Source organism: Lissotriton vulgaris, chromosome 5 (genome assembly GCF_964263255.1).
Source record: "Lissotriton vulgaris chromosome 5, aLisVul1.2, whole genome shotgun sequence".
In the NCBI taxonomy this organism is placed as follows: Eukaryota; Metazoa; Chordata; class Amphibia; order Caudata; family Salamandridae; genus Lissotriton; species Lissotriton vulgaris.
This window is the reverse complement of record NC_141693.1, coordinates 784,035,865-784,058,967: the sequence shown is the minus strand read 5'-3', so window position 1 is coordinate 784,058,967 and position 23,103 is coordinate 784,035,865. Positions and strand designations below refer to the sequence as shown.

General features: G+C 45.4%; 1 protein-coding gene across 2 annotated transcripts in view; it reads left to right on the top strand.

Annotated features, from left to right (window-relative positions):
* ADAMTS14 (ADAM metallopeptidase with thrombospondin type 1 motif 14) overlaps positions 1 to 23,103 on the top strand; it is a 508,740-nt gene that overhangs the window by 378,748 nt on the left and 106,889 nt on the right. For both annotated transcript variants that reach the window (XM_086922254.1, XM_086922255.1), the window contains exons 12-14: positions 2,312 to 2,487; positions 15,580 to 15,713; positions 16,456 to 16,579. In XM_086922254.1, coding sequence (XP_086778380.1) covers positions 2,312 to 2,487; positions 15,580 to 15,713; positions 16,456 to 16,579 — 434 coding nt within the window. The remainder of the gene's footprint in view (positions 1 to 2,311; positions 2,488 to 15,579; positions 15,714 to 16,455; positions 16,580 to 23,103) is intronic.

Sequence of the window (23,103 nt, the reverse complement as noted above, 5' to 3'; positions counted from 1 at the left end):
TTAAAACTGCGGGCAGACACTGCAGTGGCAGATCTGTGAAGCTTTTGAAAGGCTGCTTGTGTGGGTGGCACAATCAGTGCTGCAGGCCCACTAGCCGCATTTGATTTACAGGCCATTGTCACACACAGTGCACTTTACCAGGGTCTTACCAGTAAATCAAATAAGGCAATCATGGAAACACCAATACATTACCATAATTTACATAGGGAGCACTTGCACTTTAGCACTGAACAGCAGTGGCAAAGTGCCCGCAGCATCAGGACCTGAAAAAACGAAATCCAGCACACAGCAACAATACAAGAGGCAGAGGCAAAAAGACAGGGGAAACCACGCCGAGGATGCCAGCTCTAACAGTGGACAGCAAAACACACACGATGATGAACGGATTGTTGCACAATGGTAAAACATTCACCCCAGTCACAGATCTGGGTTTAATCCATCGTTATTTTGCTCACCAAGCCAACCCAGTTAAGACATGGCCATATGCAAATCAGTCTTGACCCTGTGCCTCATGGGAACAGTCCAGCCCGAACTGCCAAGCCATGTCTTCCCTTGCAATTAAATGGTACCAAGACATAAAATTCGATTGACTTTACCACCTGTTAAAAAGAAATTGAAATGAAATGTGTTTGTGCTAAGATATTCCAGATCACAACAATAGCTCAACTTTTTCATTCAGTCCTTTTAAATGTCATTTATGGTGCCCTATTACTCGATCGGTGGTAAAAATGCTTGCATATCCAAAATACTAACCCTCTCTACTAGCAATGAAGAGTTTTGTAAATATAATTAAAAAACAACTAAGGCTGTCAAATAATTTTGATTGTAAATCAATTGTGTTAGGTCTATTAATGAGAAATCTGTTCATGTGACTTGTACCTCAGTAGCTTTGCATACGTTTAATTATTCATGTCATAGGAGACATTCCATATAATCGAGATCTATAAGTTGATAGACAGCAAATCACGGTCCAATGAGTGACTTGTGCTATCATTTGAGGTCGATAGACCGATCTCAAAAGATGAACTTTATGGCCACGATATGTTCTCAGCCGCATTCATGGCTTTCTTGGTATTCTGCCTTTATTTTTACTAATGATAAAGGGCAAGAAAGGGTGTCATTCCCTGCCTGGAGGTCACGGGTATTGAAACTATGACTGTACCCAGATTGCCCTGTAGTGGATGGACCATCAGGTCAAAGGTTGTACCAGCTGAGCCAACCGGCTTGTAAGCCACGCCCTTCCCCAGCTCTTAGCAGAGCGGTGGAACCATGCCTTTGGTAGGACTGAAGCATTGCGGGCCTTCTGCGCCACTGCGCTCTAAATGACACTTTCCCTTAATCCATTACCTTTATGCTCACCAGCCAGCCATGCCACCCGAACAACCTGTAACTAATAACGACCTGTAGCAAAGCAGAGCTACACATTGCAGCATGATCCGTCTTTACTACAGATACTTTCTAAATGACGCCCCTCTGTTTCAACACTGTTCTCTCGAGCTTGGCAGCGACAAAAGCCAGGTGGTCGTACAGAAAATGCAATTGCATAGATTTATATAAAATGTTTTGGGGTGTAGTCTGTAAACTCTTCATCCCTTGGCTGTGAGATTTTGTTCTCAGAATATTTCACTGAATGCCATTGTATGCAGGGGTATCCGCCCGTAAGTACCGGTCGTTCTGGTTTGCAAGCCATGCTTCTGCCTGCAGCCCAAGTTTAGATTAGGGCTGGCCTTGTAGAGTAAACAATGACTAACTCCAAACTGCTCGCAGGACCTCCACAGTGAATATGTAGGAGATGAACTAACTTTTAATAATGGAAAGGCCGCTTGCATGTTTCCTGGGTAGTCTGACATCCCAATAGGACCTTAGTGGTACAAAACAAGCAGAACATAAGCAATGCAGTATTTTTATTCAGCTTGTGTCACTTACTCATTGGATTTTTCCAGCAGCAGCTGGTGTTTATGGACCTTGATTTCATATGGTGAATCACTCTTCGTATTTATACCTTTAAGATGCCAAATTGTTTAATGATGTGATAACGTGGGGGTTACATTATAACCTTAAAGGGGTAAGGAGAATGATTTATGGTCTGCTTGTCAACCCACAAAATAGTAAAATCAATTTTGGTATTCAGTGCCCAAAATTAGTACATACCAACTTTCAGATTATATATAGAGCTTGATAACACACTTATACGGAATTTAATTGCACTCTGAGAGATAATTTTCATGACCTGTTTCCATATCGGCCACTTTTATATATTTTATGATGTTAACACTACTGCCACTCTCTAACTAACCTGGTTTTATTCCAGACCTGCCTATGGAGGACGCGACTGTCCTGGCTCCGCCTACGAGTACCAGATCTGCAATAGTGACGAATGTCGAGGGCCCTTTGAGGATTTCCGAGCACAGCAGTGCTCTCAACGCAACTCCTACTACACTCACCAGAGCTCCAAGCACACGTGGCTTCCGTATGAGCATCATGATGGTGAGGACAGGCCATTAGCTGTACCTTTGATTGTGACTGGTGTCAAAGGTCAAGTAAGCCGTTTCCACTTATTGTTTTAAAATGATCCAGCACTATTCATAATGATTTTAAAGCATTATGCAATTGTATCCACTCTTTTGAGCTGGGAAAATAATAAAAGGTATATGAAAATGTATTTCTAATTACTCAGAGGAGAATAAGGAGCGGATCAGGTAATGGGTAGAAGTTCATATCCTATTACATGAAATGGGAGGCGAGGGTATGGAATACTGCCTGCCTGACATCACCGTCAGCAGAAGTCACTGTCCCCTCCAGTAGGTGATTGGGTGGGTACCACCTCACATGCATAGGGGCATTCCCGCGAAAATCAGGGCAGCTCCCTTGCAACGCCGGCTCATTCTTATTCATAACATAAATAAGGCTATATGCTGAGAACCCCCGTGAGCCTCCATAAAATGGACTTGTAAGTGAGGCAGTTAGAAGTGAGACCATGTATGGGAGACAGCAGCAATCTAGCATAGCTGTTTAAATTCCTTAGGGCTGCTTGAAGAGTTTTTCCAAGAACTGAGATGTGTATATGGTCACTGTAAGCCAAAAGGTCTGTTTTACATAGTGTTCTTAATCTTTACGTTGAATAATAAAGTCATAGTAGATGCCACTTTAAGCATTACTAAAAAAAAGATTGGAGAAAGAGGGTAGTCCTGCATGTGCATCTCACTAGGGAGAATTATATGAAGGTTTTATTATCAAACAAAACTGCGACAAGCAGCATGGTGCCCTGGCCCAAAATTGTGCTTCCTGCTTGCAACTTGAAGTAAAACAGGGCAGCCTCAGGCCAGTAGCCAGGAAGAGTTGTTTGAAGGGCATGGCCCGAACAATGACAGCAGCATGAGAGTGGTTCAGTGAATGGGAAAACAAGCTTTCTCGTTGAATTGTTTAAAAAAATGTTAACATTTTGGTAAGACTTGAAAGACTGTTGTAAGTAGGACATGCAGTGAGAGTAGGTATATACATTTTGGGATAGTATGAGAAGGGCTCACAGAAGGTTTTTGGTTTGGATAGTGAACACAATGACCATTTCTTTGTTAACCATCACAGAAACATTAGATTGCCAAGCACTCCCTTGCCAAATCACACAATGGGTTTAGAAACGAATCGAAATTTGGAAGGGGTGGGTACAGCATCCCTATTAAATTTCAAAATGTTATGTAACAATTTTTTGTGCCCATAATTTTAGTTGCAATTCATTCTTCGGTTGCCAACTCTTCCAAGGTGGTTGTAACCCATTCACAAAGCCAAAGTGGTCATCTTAAGACACTTTCCTGTTGATAATGTAAAACAAAAGTTTGGAGTGGAAAGTGGTCCAGTGGAACTTTAAAAAACAAAATTTTAAATGCAGCACAAAAGGGCTGAATTTATAACAAAAAAATATTGAAACCGAGATTACAGACATGGTGATCGGCCACCATTCTCCTGAGGGCCATCCATTGGAGTAAGTCACAATTTGCTATTTAATTTACGAAGAGTAATGGGGTAGGTTGGATTGGTTTTCACTCCAAATTCCTATTGTGCAAACCAACCTATTAAAACATAGGTCGGTTCACAAAATAATTTAGCTGCCGCAAAAATATATATTGCAAATTATGTACATCTGGCCCTAAGTATCTGTAATGAATTGCTAATAATAATTGCATAGTAAATATCCTTTGCAGAGGGCTATGCACATAACAGATTTCTATTATTATCACTCTTCTTTTTGTTATTGGTTCAAAGAGATAGGTAAACTGTTCCTCTACCCCTTAGATTTTAACGCAACATAAGAAAGAACAAGGGCAGAGTAATTTACAATCCTGACTGTTATTCCTTGGGGGTAAAATTAGTACCTTTCCAGCATCAGAACACTAATAGCCCTGATGCAATGGCCTAATGTCTGCACCTCAGCGAGGAGGTGGTCAGGACTACCAACTGGCCCCAAAATGCAGGGCTGACTTCATTTGGTTATCTTTTTAGCCAACACATTTTTAGTATTCTGAGATTTGCAGAGTCACTTTTCCAAACAATGTATGAGTTGCATATTGTAAAGTGTTGTTGGCTACAAGGTGATCTAGGTGAAGATGTCTAGGTGACAGTTGATAGGTATTTGTGAGTAAGTGGGAAATAGATAGGCTATCTTATTCCAATGAGACAACTTCTATCCTTACGATGAAATAATCTCATAGAGGCCTCATGTTTTACTTTTGACTTGTGCGCTCTTGGTGTTTATGTGTGTGTGTTCTTAGGTACCCACCTATGTACGAGAAAGTCAGAAAGTTTAAAGGCACCCAGTTATCGCAATTGTGCATCTACAGTACTTTAAGTTTAAAATGTTTCCTCCTCTTCTTTGTGTTGTTTTTTCTCCCATGTGTTGTGCACTGTGTTTAAATTATTGAGCTATGTTAATACCCAGCAGACCCTTTCTTCCTGCCTGCCTTACGCTGACTACCTCCACCTCAAGAGATGGTCTCTTAATGTCTCTATTGACGTGCAGGTGAAGTAGGTGAGCCTACTGCAGACCAGCCCTTCCTTCCTCCCCCTAGAAAATGTTGTTCAGTTCTCTTATTTTATCTCTCCCTTCAACGTGTCCTTCTCGGCTCTCCAACCAAAAGGAAGAAAGATAAATGTGTCTGTCTATGGTGTGTTGCCTGTTTGTGCACGATAGACGCAAGGGCTTGAACCAGAGTTTGGTTACCTTCCATCTCCTTTCTCTTATTCTCCGAGGCCCTACCACGCCTTCCTGGGTGCTGTTGTAAAACATGACATGAGTAGTGCCTCACGATTGTACTAATTGATTTTATATCCCAAGATCTTAGAAAAGGCTGATCTAAGGGACATCAGTGATGGAAGTGGCCTGCCCAGGTCTGTGAGTGTGAGCAAGATTTCATCTAACACTTTTTTTGCCATTCCTACTGTGGTAGGTATAGCAGCTATCTGGGGAGGCTAGCGTATGGTGGCCCCAGAGTTTCTATTGACAGAAGAAATTATAGAGGCAAGAGTGGGCATCCCTGCCTGGTTCCTCCATACACTGGAAAGGTTTCCAATAGTAACTAGCCGCAGTTGACCTTAGCAGTAGATACAGTGTAGAGCCAACAAACTTTTGCAATGAAGCTGTGCAAGGATGCTCACCAGGATCTTAACATTCATGTTCAGGAGAGAAATTGAATGATAGCTGCGAGAAAGCAGGGGGTCCTTTCCCGGTTTTGTCAGGACTGTAATCACACCTTTGTTGGACATGATGGCCCTCTTCTGTTCCACTTCCTGAAAAGCGGCATGTAGGTCCACTCTGTCATCCTTGAGTCAGCCATAAAATTCTCCAGGGAACCCATACTCTCCTTGGGGCTTTGTGGACAGGAGGTTGGAGATTGCCAACACCACTTCCTCCTTGGTGATCTTCCCCGCTAAAGAGCTTGGCTGTCATCATTGACTCTCAGCAGAATAATGTTAGCATAGAAAGCCTCAACCCAGTCTTCCTCATCCTGGATGTGTAAGCTATAGTGATTCACAGAAAAGGCCTGAAGGCATCAACAATGCCCTGCTGGTCTCAGAGTAAGCACCTTGAACCATCTCTGATGCCTGGTATGTCCACCGTGGCTTCCCGTTGTTGGAATTGTGCAGCAAGAGGTCTGCCCGCCTTCTCTCCTGTTTGTAATGACAGGCTTTAAGTTTGTAGAGTCTGAGTTCCACCCTAAACATATAGAGGGAATCAAGTTCTATTTTGTCTTTTTCCAATGCACACCTGATCTTTGCAGGAGGTGTTTTAGCTTAGGCACGATTGTGAGTTCTAATATCACACTCCAAGGTAGACCTGCCACTGCGCTCACTGTTTGTTATTCAGTGTCACATTGCTCATCAGTTGGCCTCGAAGAGTGGCTTTTGCTATGGTCCATAGAATTTGGGCTGAGCTGACAGAGCCCTGAATACCCTTCAGGTAGGTAATCGTGTGAGATTTTAGTCCTGATTTCCAGTGAGGTGACCAGTGACATGCTACGTTGAAATGCCAGGATTTCCAAACTGGAACCTGAAAATTCCTTTTACTGTCTTATCAGACTGGGGCTTTTTTAGTGGTGACGTAGGACAATATAGTTTATATTTCACATAGTTTTTCAACTGATACACAATGAACGTAATAATGGTGAAAGGTCGGAGCACAATTGGAGCTGGTGAATTGTCTTGTGGGCAATACACAGGGAGGGATATTCTTAAGAACATGTGATCTCAAAATGAGCTTAATGCAACTTTCAACATCGCAATCCATCATGGGAAAATAACGCTGTGTTAACGTGGAACTCTCAACACGGCGGTACCATGCGATAGTCTCACGATAGCGCGACAAATGACCGCGTTAAAATGAACGTGATGCCTAAAAAATGCAAGACACAATAGCAAAAAAAGAGGTGATGTCCCAAAACCGCGATACAAAAATCAGCGATAACCAGTGACAGGCCTGCAATTCCCACGCGCCATGCGGGAAAGTGCACCAGAAAAGCAGAGGAAAAAATCAGTGAGATGACAATGTAGGAGTACAACCTCACATCCGTGATGTAGAATAAATGTCCATTGTCCCGCATCAAATAGGTATCTCCTCACAAACAGTCACAATGTACATTGTCCTTCAGTCTGTATGTAAGCTGCGTGAATGCGTAAACATACATGGAACACACTGTGAAACCGTGTCACCCCTTCACATTGCAGAGGGACAATCAACACCTCCTGCAGAGCAGACACTACATCATGTCAGTGATGAAGGAGATGACCCCCAGGACATCGACTACGATGTACTCCAATGGTCCATGGACAATCTCTGCACCCCACCTCCAGTAGCATTTTGGCCACATGTGAAATGCTGATGTGTGGGATTTCGTACTATCTTTGACACACAGACATGGCATTTCGAATACGTGACACCCTAAGTAGCCTCTCCGTACAGAGGTGAGACACCAACCATATATTTTCAAATTAGGAGATTGTGAGCTCTACATGTTGCACTTACACTTGCCAGAGTGATGTGCCTGTACAGAGGAGTGACATGCACTCAGGGAATGTGTGTTGAATGAATTTATTTGCACATGGTGTGCCTGTGTTCATTTTGTACTGTCCCATGATTGCTAAGGACTCTCACAGTGTGACGTGCTCATGTGAAGAAATTGTCAATGATGGTGTTCCTACGGGGTATTCCTGCTGCGGGTGCAGTGGGGTGTGGCCCACCTGCATCATCTTCCTCATCCTCTTCCGGTGCATCTGGCACTTGTATCAATGGGGCATTGGTGCGCACATATATGTTGTGTAACATATAACATGCCACAATCATCTTGCACATAATGTCTGGGCTGTACAGGAGCCTTCCACCTGTGATATCCAGGCACCTGAATCGTGACTTCAACACACCAAATGTGCATTCCATGATGCCCCTGGTGCGTTTGTGGCCTGCATTATGCTGCCTCTGGGCCTGTGTGTTCGAGGCTCGGAGGGGTGTCATCATCCAAGGGCAGGGCACATATCCTTGATCACTTGTGACAGTGCAGAGAGACATGAGTTGGTTATGCATGATGTGTTAGTAGGCTCGCTGGTTCATTGGTGTGTGATATGTGTGACTGAGGGATTCTTGTGTGACATGTACAGCTGGTAGTAAATGAGCCGCATCAATTTGTATTACGTAGCCACACTGCTGCTCCTCCCTCCCCCGAGCCCATTTACTAGTGTGGGCAGCGCGGTTGCATCACTTGGACTCCTACAGCACACCATTGTCATGCCTGTCTGCGCATGTCCACAAGCCTGACAACTACACAGTGATGTTGTGCGTTGAAGGTGGTCAGCCACGTGTGTGTGTAGGTCTATGGTAAGGATAGGGCGGACACAGATGTAGAGTTCATGGCTGGCTGAACACGCAGTGTGGTTGAGTGTAGACCTTTGGCTCATGCTGTAGTAATAGCGACACACACAACAGTTGGCATGTATGATCCCGACCCCGAGCGGGCTTGCGCTCCTTCATTCACCCCTTCAGCCGAGCACTCACTCTGGGGACATGCTACATTGCAACACTGTACATTGCGGGACAGGTGGCGCCGACACCACAACATGAAACATGCATTAGTTACTACCTTGGCAAGACCAAAAGTTAACTACGCTGAGAGCCCCTGGATAATGAACCACACCCCTACACAGAACTGTCATACGCCAGTCCACTCCGCTTACGCTTAAAGGGGGATACGACACAGCTACATGGCCCAAGTCTACCCCACTGTCTGAGGTGACATGATTGCATCCACTGTCCACTACACTCCAAACACCAGCTGTGTATATCAACATGGATAAGTCTGTGGTCTGCATACTGCAGTCTGGCAAGCACATCCACGCCACACTTGGCATTGTGTACATTCTCATTTATGGGTCACTTGTCTCCTTCGCACATGCCTGGTTCACACTTCTCCCCACAGTCAGCTTTTGTAAGGCTGAGGTGCCATGCTGTTGATGGCTCATGTACATGGCTAGCCCAGGTTACCACAGTAAGTTGTGCTGTCGTGTCTGGTAGGTGGGCATGTTGTTTGGCATGTTGTATGTGAGTTTGTAAAGTGTGCATTCCCAGAGTTATGAGTGGCATGATTGTGGAGTTGGGGTGTGTGGTGTGTTCATTCGGTACTTACCAACGAGCAGTGCATTTCCATAGGTGACATCCTGGAAGCGCTGGTTGATGATGGACTTTCTGAAGATGTAGGAATCATACACACTGCCTGGGCGGTTGGCGGCGACGTTGGTGAAGAATCACCGGTGGTTCACAATTGCCTGCACATTGATGAAATGCGTGTGCTTTCTGTTGCGGTAATTGTGTGCAGTGTCGGCAGGGGGCACAAGAAGGACATGTGTGCAGTCAATTGCCCCCAACACGTGCGGAAAGCCAGCTATGGCGAAGAAGCCTTGCTTGGTCTCCAGCTGTTCCTGCGCAGAGTGAAGGAAGTGAAGGTGCTGGGGTACCAAGCTGATGATGGCATGCAAGGCAGTTATGAAGAACTTTAATAGGGCTGGCTGTGAGACTCCTCAGACTCTGGCGGTTGTTGGTTGGTAGGTACCAGAGGCCAACAGATGCAGCACAGCCAGCAGCTTTGTCTGCGGAGGGATGTTGGTTGTCTACTGTGTTGGTACCATCAGCCTGTGGACAATGATGTTCAGGATGCAGAGGATGGTTGTCCTTTTGAGCCTCTAGTGGGCAATGACCTCCTCTGGTCTTAGGTCTGTGAGGCTGGTGCGTTTTCTGAAGGTCTGCTGTCTTTGTTTGCGCTGCCTCTGTGGTAGTCTGGGGGGGTCCAGGGGGAGTAGCGGGCCTGGGGGTGGTGGCAGTGGGTGTTATGGCCCTTTTGGGGCTCCAAGCTGCATGATCAGTAGCTCCATGGCATCTGTTGTTCCTCTGGTGTGGCTCTAACCTGGGCTCCCTTTTATGGTGCATGTTGTCATCTGACTTTGCACCAGATAAGAGCAGGTGTTAAGTCCCTGCTGCTAATGCACCTTATTGTCTGTTTTGGGATATTTTCTCTGATCTGCCTGGTCATTGAGAATGTGGCGGAGTGGTGTTGTCGCAGCTTTTTGTACGGGAACGCCTACTCTGCATATCATTAGCGTTAGTTGCCGGGTTCATCTGTGGCAATGTTTTTTGCAGCTTCTAACGCAGGTAAACTGGTGATATCGGCTGTTAGCACCAGCTTGTGAATGGGGCGATACATTTATCGCCACTTTGGCTGAGATAAAGTGATGATAACTCGGCGATAAGTCTTTGAGAATATGCCCCAGGGTAAGATGAAGAGAGAGTAGCAGAGGAGCAAGAGCTTGTGGATCTGTAAGACTGCTGGGGCGAATCCCAGGATGTGGGCATAGTGGTCAAAAAAGCTGAGGGGGATGGGGGGTAGAGGTAGGGAAGAAGGACTAGTTAAAAGGCAGAGGAGGCCTCTATAACCAGTAGGCAAGAGAGAACGCCAATGGTGCTGTAATGAGCTAAAGAGTCATGTACATAGGGAAGAGTATGATTGCACACTGAGCTCGCAACTGTCAACGGCCGGTCTGGACTTCACCAAGAATCCTCGGTCCCCGTAGGGTACATGCGATGGCCAATAGGAGACAGTTCATAACTGCCGTGGTCAAAACATGAGACAAAAGAATTAGAAAAGTGTCAGCGGAAGTTTGGATGGGAGCTAATGAGAGAGCACACAGCATAGGAAGTCAACGACACTACGGGTCAACACTTGTACAGAAAAAACAGGATGGGGTGGTGTGGGGCAATGAATGGGGCGTTAAAGTCATTGGAGAAGTACAAGGAAACAAGTGACATGGGTCACAGCCTATTGCAGGCCGTTAGGGCACCATGCATGGGATGAGAAAATGGCAGGGTTACATGGCAGCGTCAGGGGCACTGTAAATACCCTTCTAGAAGGGCGGGCGGCGATAAGCAAGAGGGGCCCGACAGTGTGCTCTACACAAGAGATAACATGGTGGGAGTCCGAAGTAAAGAAGACTAAATGGAAAACAAAAGGGAAACCTATTCTTCCCAACCCTGGACAATGGCAAGAAAGGGGTACCCACCCTCATAAGGCGAGACCCAAAATGCAGCCGCAGCTAAATCAGAACAACAAGCGGGTGAGGAAAGTGGAGGGGGAGAAGGGAAAGACAGGGTGGGACACAGGGTGAGGATCAAAGCACTGCCTGCTGGGAAAACCAGGGGGGGTGGGACAATGAGGTGAAAAGGACCAAGAACTGCAGGAGAGAAGACAGTAGGGGGAGCAAATAAGAAAGTACTGGAAACAATGGGAACAACAATATCAATCGTAATATCGAGGTAACAGAAATGGAAAAAAGACATGAAAACTATACCTCACTTCTATAAGCATGTGCATCAAGGAGCATACATTCCCAAAGCAGGTAACATAGAGGGAAGGGGGGACAATAGGGAAGGGAAGGTAGTTTTGAGGTGAGAAAGGGAAGGAAGGGAGTTCTGGGGTGAGGGGGCAGTGAGTTAAAGAGGCAAAGAGGGAGAGAGAGGAGCTTAGCAGAAAAAAGGACGAATGGACAGACAGAAACCTGCACAAATGGAACATGGAACTTACATGACATGCAGACCAGAGTCTCAAGTTGGCACAGTTCATGAGACAGTTTGTTGGGGGTATGGCAGAGACAATGGTGTGTATGTGGCCCTACGCGTAGAGTGGTCGGCCTTGAAGCTGTTGAACATTGTTTGAGTCTCGGCAGGGATGCTCAACATCCTGTGATTCTGCGCAATTCTTGTAATCTCTCCGTGCCCAACAAAAAGGAATGTGTCCATCTGTAATGCAACTGGTGCTCATGTAACGGGCTCTGATACCTTCGGGTCAAGTTCACGCTATATAAAACTCTGAAAAAAGGGTTTTAGGGGTGACCTGGATTTGTCTCTGATATCTGCCTCAGTCAGTTCTTCCACCAACTTAATAACTCTCTCACTCCAGCTGATTCAATGAGGGTCAATAATGTGGGTGTCCCCCTAGATGAGAGTCATTCCCAGCAGCAGCAGGGCCACTCAGCTTCTAAGATGGCGGAGGAGTAACGTCTATACAGAAGTCTCCCAGTGAGTTCAGGAAGAAAGCTAGGTCAGCTGGTTCATGACAGTCCCTAGCGTGCACATCCATGGTGTTCCACATAATGGCCAGTTCCAAAATCCCATATACAGTGTTCCATTTCTTCAGCTGGGGACAATGATCGAGCAGACTCCCATTTAACATTGGTGTCTGGAGAGAAGTCTGCAACTATGTGGATCTGGCCACCAACTATCTCCTAAGGACCATATTTGCATGCCTCCAGGAGGATTTGATGCGGGTGAACATTTAGCAGAAAGAAGGCTATGATGGGGCGAGGCCTGTTTCCCCCCTCCACCCCTCCCAATCGGTGGGTGGAAGCGACTCCGGATCCTGCATGGCCTCTGAATATCAAGAGGAGGAGTGAAAGATATGCCAGCCATCCACAAGATAAACTTGAGTAGGAAGGCCTGTGCATCCGATGGTTCAATTTTCTTCGGCACCTAATAGTATCTTATATTGTCTTAACGGGACCAGTCTTCCAAATCGATCCTCTTCCGCTTGATGTGCCATAGATCTGAGTGTGCAGCCTTAAACTCCACCACTTTCTCCTACGTGGTGAAACCATGAGCCATTCCCTTAAGCGTGGAACAGGCCCATGTCTGCTTCTATGGTTTTTCACATCTTCAGTGAGATCAGTGACACACTCTCAGATATATATATATATATATTACCTACTGGCGGTCACCAGTAGGTAGTTATAGTTAGGATTTTTTTCAATGTTAAATCTCAAAATTCTATTTGGAATAACTTTGGCGCCGGTTGACGAATCTGCCTGAAAATTTCCTCAAAATGGCCTCTTCGAGCTCCGGTCCTTCCCTGAAAGTTTGGGGGGGATTCGTCAAGCGGGGGCCGAGATAAAAGGGGGGTCCCAAAACGCATTTTCCCCATGTTAATTTCCATAGGGCGGTCGACCTCACTTTTAGCCCGAACGGCTGAATGGATTTCCACCAAACTTGGCAAAATTGTAGGGACTGGTAGCCCGATGTGCCTTTGCTATGTCTCAAGATATGTCCTCCAGTGGATTTTGAGTAATTTAGGTTAAAACAAATATATATATCTGTAAGCGCGCCCCGGTACGCGCACCGGGGCGCGAACCAGCGCGCTACGCGAGTTCGCGCGCGAAAAGCTGATTGGCTCTCAGGTGTCTGTAAACATTCTAAACAGTCCGGAGCGGCCGCCATCTTGTGTCTCGGTAGGATCGAGACACAAGAGGTGGCCAAAACAAAGGGGGAATTGACCATAAGGGGGCAGGGTAGACCCCCCTGACCCCCTAGGTTTGATGTGGGGGCTATAAAAGGGTCTCGCTGGGCAAAAAAAAAAAAAAAATTCCGATTTGCGCGGGGGGAGCGCCGGTACGTGCACCGGGGAGCGCACCAGGGACAAAAAGAGAATGGCAGAGTTTAAAAATGTAAGTCATTTTATATAAATGGGAGGTAGTTCTGAAAAGAACTGTTTTTTTTTCTTTTTGTTGTTTTATATTTTTTGGGGGATTTTTGGAAAAAAAATTTTGGGGGGATTTTCAGAACAATTTTATATTTTTTTGTAGTTTTTCTGGGGTGAAACAAAAGACAGGGAATTGCAAACAGCTCAACTGGAGCAAAAAAATAGAAAAAAATTAAGGTTGCTTGCTGCCGTGATGGTTGTCTGCAGCTCTATTAAGTAAAGTGATGCTCTGCTCACCATAAGATATAGTTTTGTTGCAATATATGCAAACAAATTTAAATTTGGAAAATTTTGTTTGAACATTAGGGACCATCTCCCTAGCCTCTGCACCCGATGGAGTGGGTTGGTTGGAGGTGCCTGAAGTTGAAGGATGGGGAGGGTTCTTGCTCAGTTGCCTGACTTCAACTCTTGAATAATTGTTTGGGTGCTTCCTCTGCATGTGCCTTATCATCGTGTGGTTCCCAAACGAATATTTCCTGTTTGGGTTCCCTCTTGACAGTTCTTGGTCACAGATGAGGCAAGTGACTTTTGCTGCATTAACTTTTTTGCACCCCTTGGCATTTTGAAAAACTCCCAAATAAAATGTTCTTTGGGTTTGTATGGGAGAGTGTCCTCAGGCAGATATTGCCTCTCCTCCTGCTCCTCTTCGTCCTCCTCTTCTTCATGACCACCAATGTGGTCTTGTGGTGGTCTTTGTGGTGGTGGTGGTCCAGATGCACCTGCAGCTGCTACTACTGAAGCCATTTTGCACAGTCTTCTTCACTCAAACAACAAAGTGAAAATGAGGAAAAAAGGTGGGGTCTTTCATCATTTGGAAAACAAAACTGTTGTGAACCAATCAAAAGTGTTATTTCCAGATCACATGACCCGACGCGCTTACACTACGCGCCCCGGGGCGCGTCCCGGGGCGCGCCAAGGGGCGCGTCGCGTAAGCGCGTCAAATTCTTCCGGGTGCGTTTATGCCGTGCGTATCACGCGGACGCGGCTACGCAATACGTCACGATCATGTTTTCGTTCGTGACATTGGCGCTAACGGGACGCTCCCCGGTTCGCGCACCGGGGCGCTTCAAATGAGTACGCTCTCCGGGGCGCTCACCGGGGCGCGCACCGGGAGCGCTCCAAGGCAAAAAAAATTTTTTTTTTAAAAAGGGGAAAAATTGTAGGGACTGGTAGCCCGATGTGCCTTTGCTATACTCAAGTGGTTTTTACTAAAATTAACTTTGAAAAACATATATATTGTGCTACATTGGGCTATATATATATGTTAGAGCCCAAATGTAGCCCAAATGTAGCCCAATGTAGCCCAAAGATGGCCACCAGAGACAAAAAAAAACAAATGTAGCCCAAATATCAGCCATATGTAGCCCAACTATAGCCCAATGATAGAATGTACCAGAGTGTTCTAAAGAACAACTAGAGCGTTAACAGTCTTACTTATAAAGTGAGACTTATAGTTAGGAATTAGCATTTAAAAACCTATGAAATTCACTGAAAAAACCATAGGTTCCACACCAGTTATAGTTAGGAATTAGCATTTAAAAACCTAAGAAATTCACTGAAAAAAACCTTAGGTTTCACACCAGTTATAGTTAACTGGAAATTTTACTGACATAAAACCATTGAAATTCCACGTTATAGTTAGTTGGACACTATAACTTGCGCGTGTAATGCACTGCTGATGACATAACATATTACATCACTCATGACATGGTCAGTGACATCACTCATGACATCACTGATGACACCATCCAATAAATGTGTATCTTTCTGAAAAATAAATATTTTTTATATATGTCTATGTAAAGGTAAAACAAAAACACAACAGTAAACAAGGTGGCAAGAAGAAACATATTTGCATAAGATACCTATTATAATTATAGTCTATGACAAGGGTTGTTTCCTAGTACAACATGCTTAATTTGTTGCCCTGTCAGAGATATAGCATTTCTAGCTGTGTACTACAAACACAACTACTAGTATGTGTAACCGTTGTTAAAACTGTGCATGTGTTTCCTCATTGCAGATGCCCAGAAGTGTGAACTGATATGCCAGTCTAAGGAAACAGGGGATGTGGTTTTCATGAACCAGGTTGTCCATGATGGAACCAAATGCAGCTACAAGGAGCCCTACAGTGTCTGTGCCCGGGGAGACTGTGTGGTAAGGAAGTGTACCAGAGCACAAGTGTGTGTGTACATCTTACATCTATTACAAATCACCTCATTGTCATGGGGAGTAAACACAATTTGGGAAATATTTTCTGTAATGTGCAGTAGAAAGACATTTTCCCTATTATCATCTATGTACCACACCACCTTTTCTAGCCTTCATCCCACATGTAAATCAAATGCAGGAGGTGTGGATATGCATATATGCATCATGAACAGATGCATTTTCTACTTCAATGAGTCCAAGTAATCTCAGATTACAGGGGCTATGAAGATAAATATAACTCTGATTTTCTTCTCATTTGAGGGAACACACATTCCAGTACATCACATTGATCCTTCACTGAATGACAAGCAAAGTGTATCAGGCCATGACGAGTGATGAGTTGACCCTGCACCAATTGGGAGAGAGTTTAAACTGTGTTATTTTCTAAGAAATCAAGGTTGCCATTTTGTTTGCTAGTCTGTTGCATTAGTTTGATTATTAATGGAAGCGTGGCTAATTAATGATTGTAGGCTAGTGACTCTTGAGGTTTGCCCGGTGCTTCTAACAGCGTAAAACAATCCTTAGCTGGAAGTGTCAATGGTAAGAGGTCCAGCATGGGAAAATCAGACCCTCTGGATTTCCCAAATGGGAGTATGTGGATTTTCTTTGTAATGCCTCTGGACTAGTAGATACAGTAGATACATGATATTTTGATACTTTGTTCTGATCTGTGACTTATTTTGAACAGCATGTTGGTTGTGATAAAGAAATTGGTTCCCTTAAAGAGGAAGATAAGTGTGGAGTTTGTGGGGGAGATAACTCACATTGTCGCACTGTGAAAGGAACGCTGGTCAAGACGCCAAAGCTGTCTGGTGAGTTTATCATTGACTTTGGAAACAATATGCTCCTGTTTAGTGAAATTATTATCCAGTGTCTGCTGTTCAATAGTTGCTTAATCTGTCATCTGTGGCTGCATGAACATTTATGAGATAAGAGTATGTGCAGTCCTAGTGGTTAACACTGTTTGTGTGTGTCATCTTCACAGAAAGAATACATTATCGGGGTGCTCTGCTACCTTTACAATTAAAGTTTTGAATGTCATATTATCAGGTAAAGTGATTAAAAATAGTATAGAAACACCTACAAATTAATAAAGGAACACTTACCTTCTTCTGTTCACCAACCTCTATCTACCATTGACACCACTTTTCACAATCATTCCCTTCTGTGCCATCTCCAACAATATTTTGCATATTTTTCAGGTGGATCACCATAGTTGGTGATTTCTAGAACTCACCAGCCACCCTCTCCATTCAGCCCTGAAATTCTGATCCTGAAAGAACAGTCCCTTGAAATGTACTTCTACGTTTCGCTCTTTGTAACTTGATTTGCACGACAGAAATGCTTGTTGCCTACTGAGATTACAAGCTATTTGCTGTGCCTAATTTGTGCTGGAGCTTCCCGGTGGTGGGTACAGACACTCAATTCTGTTCACTGGGACTTCGTTTTCATCATCAGACTTAGATCCGTAGCAAACAAGAGAAAGGCTGGAAAGAGAGAAAGCACTAAGAAGAGAAATATAGAAAAACAGTGACAAAAGGTGAAAGCAGGGATTAAAAATAACCTGCATAACTAAGATTAAGAGACGAAAGGGTTATGTGGTGGAAAAAGGAGAATTAAGACATAGTCAAGTCTAGGCAGCCTTGGAATTTGGCAACCCTGACATTTGGCAGATCTGGTGGTGGACTCCTGTGAAAAACCTTGAGACTCTCTTATGTTTTTTATGAGATACGCGCAGGTTGTTTAACATTTTAGTTGATGATTTGTGCCATTGTATTGTACAGTTGAGGATAAAAACCATAGCGCTTTCACTTGGAGTATACTACTTACCATGGCCCTTCAAAAAATGATTGCAGTACCTGATTGGCCAAATTCAGGAAGCATGCATGGTATTTGCAATTTCAGGTCAGTAACAGTGTATTTAGTGGTACTAATGTGAATGTGGAAGCCAGTTTGTGCAAAGCTGATGATGCCAAAATGCTTTAGGACAATTTGAATGCATTTTTATCATATTTATTATTTTCATACCGTGTGATTGTGGACGTCGACAACAGGCCAGACCTGTAGGACTGGTGGCCATGTGCACCCATTCCCACTTTTATTTTCCTCTACTGCCTTGTCAAGGCGCAAGGGTGTTAGACTGTGTGCACACTGCATCTCAAGTAAGAAGTTTGGGCCAAGTGCTGCATTACTCCTACTAACATCTTCAAACTTCAAACATGCTGGGGTAATTCATGGCATGGTGAGTAGCGCACTTTATAAACCCCCTGATTGATTGATATACATGGGGACTCCTTCTATATTGTTGGTCAGTTAAAATTCGTTTTTGAGATGGTCTTTTATGGGCCTTTAGATGAATATGGGGTTGCATAGAGTGTTGCCTACTCCATCAGGGACACATCATACATGGGAGACTCGAACATGGGAACATATTTCATGTTTTATGATATCCTCGTAGTCCATTCATGTACACATGTCAATGCAACCTGACGTCAGGAGAGGGTACCCCAAGGTTCATGTTCAGTTTGTTAAGGATTCTTCTTGTTTCTTGAGGCTTCCTGGTTCTGCTAGAGATAACACTCCTGGGGCCGAATTACACATTGTCATTGTTTGCGCCCAGCGCACCTTTGAAAAGGTGTGCCGGGCGCAAACAATGACAATGCCCCCATTATGATGTATGCGCTGCCTCCAAGGCAGCGGCGACCTCGCGCTGGCCTGGGGGCAGCATATACATGTGATAACACAGGGCAGCTGCTCCGTGTTTTCGCAGTGCAGGCGGAACCCACCTCCACTTTCAAAGGGGATGTCTGGTAGGGTCCATGGGACCCCCTTTACCCCTGCAGAGGTCTGCTCTCAGGGGGCACACTGAGAGTGTGCCACCTTTTAAATGGAGCACTATCAGTGCGCTTCTTGTGGGCTTCTTTGACTCTGCACCCGCTTCTGTAATATGGCGAGGGCACAGTGTCAAAGGAATTCCCTCTGCTATGCAATTGAGGGAAATCCTCTGAAGGTAGCACTGGCGCTTAAAGAGTGCTAGCACATTTGGTATTATAGAAGGGGACGCACAAGCATCTGCGCCCCTTTCTATATTACCAAAGTGACCCGAGGGCACGTAAAGTGGGCGCAAACAGCCGTTGTGCCCCAGTGGCACCTTCTGTAATACAGGCACTGGTTCTCCAATATTTAAAACCAAGATAATCCGAGAGATTCTGTGCAACTACACCATTTCCTAGGAGGAGGCAGATGGAATGGCAGGGGTCCTTAGAAAACCAGTTACAAAAAAGAGAAAGCAGCTCCAGGCAACACATTTGCAAGTAGAAGAGACAGCCCATAAAGAGTTAAATATTTTTCTATGTTTGCTAGGCCAATGGAAGAAGAGGTTTGATGTTAGAAATGGGGTTTCTGATTGACCGAGGTATGCACTCAGGCAAAGCTAGAACTACTACTCTAGTCAGGGTGAGCTAGATACACAACTGAGATAACCTGTGGTCACCCTCTTTTAGCTTGGCAAAGAACAGGCAGACATCAAAATAGGCAACGGGTAAAGTATTTGTGCAACACACAGTAGCACAATGCATACATCACAGAAAGACACCACACAGTGTTTAGAAAATAGGAAATATTTATCTGATCAAAACAAGTCCTGGGCAAATCCAAAAACGAATTGGGTCCTCCAGGCCTTTGAGGACTCTACCTATATTGAGATAATACTGGCCCTCTGAGGTATTTGCTATCTGAATCCCCCAGATACCAGAAGTGGTCCCTTTCCCATCTGAGTTCAGTCACCGGGAGTTCGACCGGTGTCGCCCTTGATAGTGTAGCCATGGAGAACAGCACGTTTTTTTTTAGCTTGCTGCCCGGAATTCAGACATGATCCGCAGCAACACCCCAACCGACTGCTCAGGGTGTGTGGCATAAACAAGAGCATCATCTAGATAAAACGAGACAACATGGGTAATGCCTTCGACCTCAATACTCCACTTGGCCGTGCTGCAGTGAAGACGAATCACCAGTGGCTCCATCAGCAAAGTGAAGAGAAGTGGGAACAGGGGGGATCCCTGTCCAGTGCCCCTTAAAATATGAAAGCACTCTGACACCACATGTCCAGTACGGACACGTGCGACTGGGCCAGCAAAGAGCAGTTTCACACAGGACAGAAATACCAGTACCAGCCCCGTTCTCTGAAGAACCTCCCAAAGATACACCTAGCAAGCGGGAAATGAGTAACTCTGAATATGCTTGGTATTATTTCACCTGTAGCCCATCTACTGGTGCCTTGCAGCACGCCATCTCCCAGACCGCCTCCCTCAGCTACTCTGCCAGGAGCTCCCCCTCCAGACCCTCAGCTTGCTCCACTATAAGTCGAGGGAGCGGCAGATAGTCCAAGAAACTGCAGGCCCGGCCAGTCGACTATCCCCAGTCACACCATAAACTGTTGCAAGGTGATCCCGCAAGAGAAGATTGACTACAGCCTATGACCCCCACAATGCTATCATCCTGGAGCTTCAGTGAAAGAATCACTGGGGGTGGGCGATCCCTTTTAAGTAACCATATTAAAAGGCGTTCCTATTTGTCTGCCTCCTGTTGAAGTAGCTGGCGATAATCTCGCTCAACTCGTCGGTCCAACCTATCCCAAGTCTCCCCCACCGTCCTCCAGGTTGTCAACAGTGGCTCTCGCTGGTCCCCCAAAGTCGGGACGTCTCGTTGGACAGTTGCCACCTGCCTCTCCTCCTCAAGCAACTGCGTCTCCAGACAGTGTCTAGTGCCACTAATACGAGACTGGCACTTCACCTGGGTGACTGCTTTCAGAGCATCCCACTCTACTCCTCTATGCTGTGTTGTCGACCAATTGCATCTAAAATAATCGCCCATTACTGTCCTAAGTTCCTCGCAGAACTGAGAGTCACCAAGCGGCTCGGGCGTAGATGCCACAGTGGCACCATGGGTCTGTCTCCACCTGATGCCCCATTCCAAGAGCAGCTGTGCATGGTCCGAGAGGAATCTACCCGATATTTGAGCCATGGGCTTTAAGTGGGATGAAAAAACTAGGGGGTCTCTCAAAGGGGCGTGGTCAATTTAATTAAGGGCGTGACTTACAAAAAACACAGCTAAAAATCTGTGCTTAGCATGGTGTGCCACCCAGGCTCGGATTGGGAAGGCGGGCAATTGGGCGTTGGTCGATGGGCAGGTGCCCCAGGGACACCTGTTGGCCAGTTATTTGAGGCCTCTGTAAACCACCCCAAAAGACTGACTTACTTCCCCAGCCCCCACCAGGCCACTGCAATGCGGCACCAGTATCTTGTCCGTTCCCCATCCGCAAATTGAAGCTGGGGACAAGCCTTTGGGGCATACTCACCTTGACGCCCTGCCTCTTGTGCCCTGACAGAAGCAGTGTCATCTCCTCCACCGGCACATCACATTTGGGCCATGGCAGGCGCAGAGAGGTTGCTTTGTATGTAGGGACCTTGCAGGGAGGAAAGTTTGATTTGGCCATTCTCACCTATCTCCCACCTATCTCCCACCCCCTTGATCAGCATTAGTGTTCTTTTTGACACCTCCCTTGCCATGTAAATTCCATTGAGGCTACACTGAATGGGATGATCATGGAATGTGGGCCACTTACTTGTAGAGTGCCCGAGCCTCATTGTGATCCCAATCCGACCCTGGTGCCACCTGACTTTTATTTTGCTGTTTCTGTCATTCCATCTAGATGTATGATACAACAAGTAACATCAAAACCACGACGAGTCAGGACTATTGGCTTTGTCAATGTGTGTTAGTTGCATAAGATAATTAAGCAGCATCAATGACTTGTTGTATATAGTATTGAAAATGCTTCCTCTTAAATGCTGCTGCTTCTGAGTTTCAAATGAGAAGGGAAATCCAGACAAAAAGGACTCTCTTTAAATGATTTCCCTTCTCCTACAATGCTCACCTGGCATGACGTCATGGCGTAACCTCCACTAGTGAGAAGTGAGCAGAGTGAGCAGCGCTCATTGATGTGCCTGCTGTCACTGCAGTCCGAAAAAAAATCGACCGCCTGTGACAGGGCACAAAACAGAGACCGATAGAGACCCGTTTCAAGGCCCTCTTTAAAAAACTGCAGGCGCTCAGCACTGGTGAGACCCGGCCTACTTAAAGCCTAGTCTGAACCTCTACTATTTCAGTTGTAATGTCCTCCATCGCTAAGAACCTATCAAGGCAACTATATGTGTCTTGATTCGGGACATAACATGTGTATTCCTTGGCTTCAGGGTGTGTCATGCACCCAACTTCCAAACAGCCCATGCGTTCCATAACACCACTCAGTGCAGCCGTCATATTAGGCTTTGTACCGTTTCTGGGGGTGTGGCGATCCCAGCTACCATGCAGCACACAACTGAAGTCCCCAGCCTACAACACGGGGTCCCGACGTAAGAAAGGATCTCTCGCTCTAGTCCAAGATAGATGGACCTATCGTCAGTATTGGATGCATAGACAGTCAACAGGCACACCTCCCGCCCATCCAACATGCCACACAGCAGTAGCCATCTACCCTCAACATCCACCTTAAAGCTAGAAACCTGTAAATGAAATTGAGGTGCAACCCATATGGATACTCCATGAGCATAATTAGAGTACCTGGCAGAATAAAACTTTCCCCTCCACTTCCTTTGCACCTTCTGGGCATCCCTTTCCATCAGGTAGGTTTCTTGTAAAAGGGTGATCTGAATGTCCTTCCGCCTGCGATAAGTATGTATCCTATACCATTTAATATAGGAGATGATCCCATGCATATCCCACATCACTACTTTAAACAAGTATCCATGACTTCATTGAAAGCTCAGCATCCCACCCGCCCCTCCCCCCTCTATCCCAGGTCTTCTGCTTATTAATGAAGAGGCCTGAGATCATAGTGAATTAGTCTAATTTGTGCAGGAGGATAGAGATAGATGCTTGAGGCTTGATCAGATACACCGCATACCACCCGATCTGACTCTTGCTGCTGGGTCCCTATACAGGAGCTTAACCTAGATCAAAACATTGAGACCAAAGCCCATCTTAGTCAGGGCTTCAAACATTTACTCCTAACTAAGGGAGTCGAAGCCCTTTTAATATCGAGAGCCACCAAGCCATTCCATTAGCGAACCCTCCATACAGGCCATGACATGAAAAAGGCAACAAAGATTCATCAATGTGTTGCAGCCCGGGATAAAGCCACAGTGGTCCTCCCCGTGAATCCCCACTTTAGGAAAAAGTCTAGTGGCTATTATTTTGGAGAGCACTTTGCATCTATGTTTAGCCTTAACAGAGGTGTATATGAGGCAAGTTCTGAGGGATCTTTTTTCAGGATCAG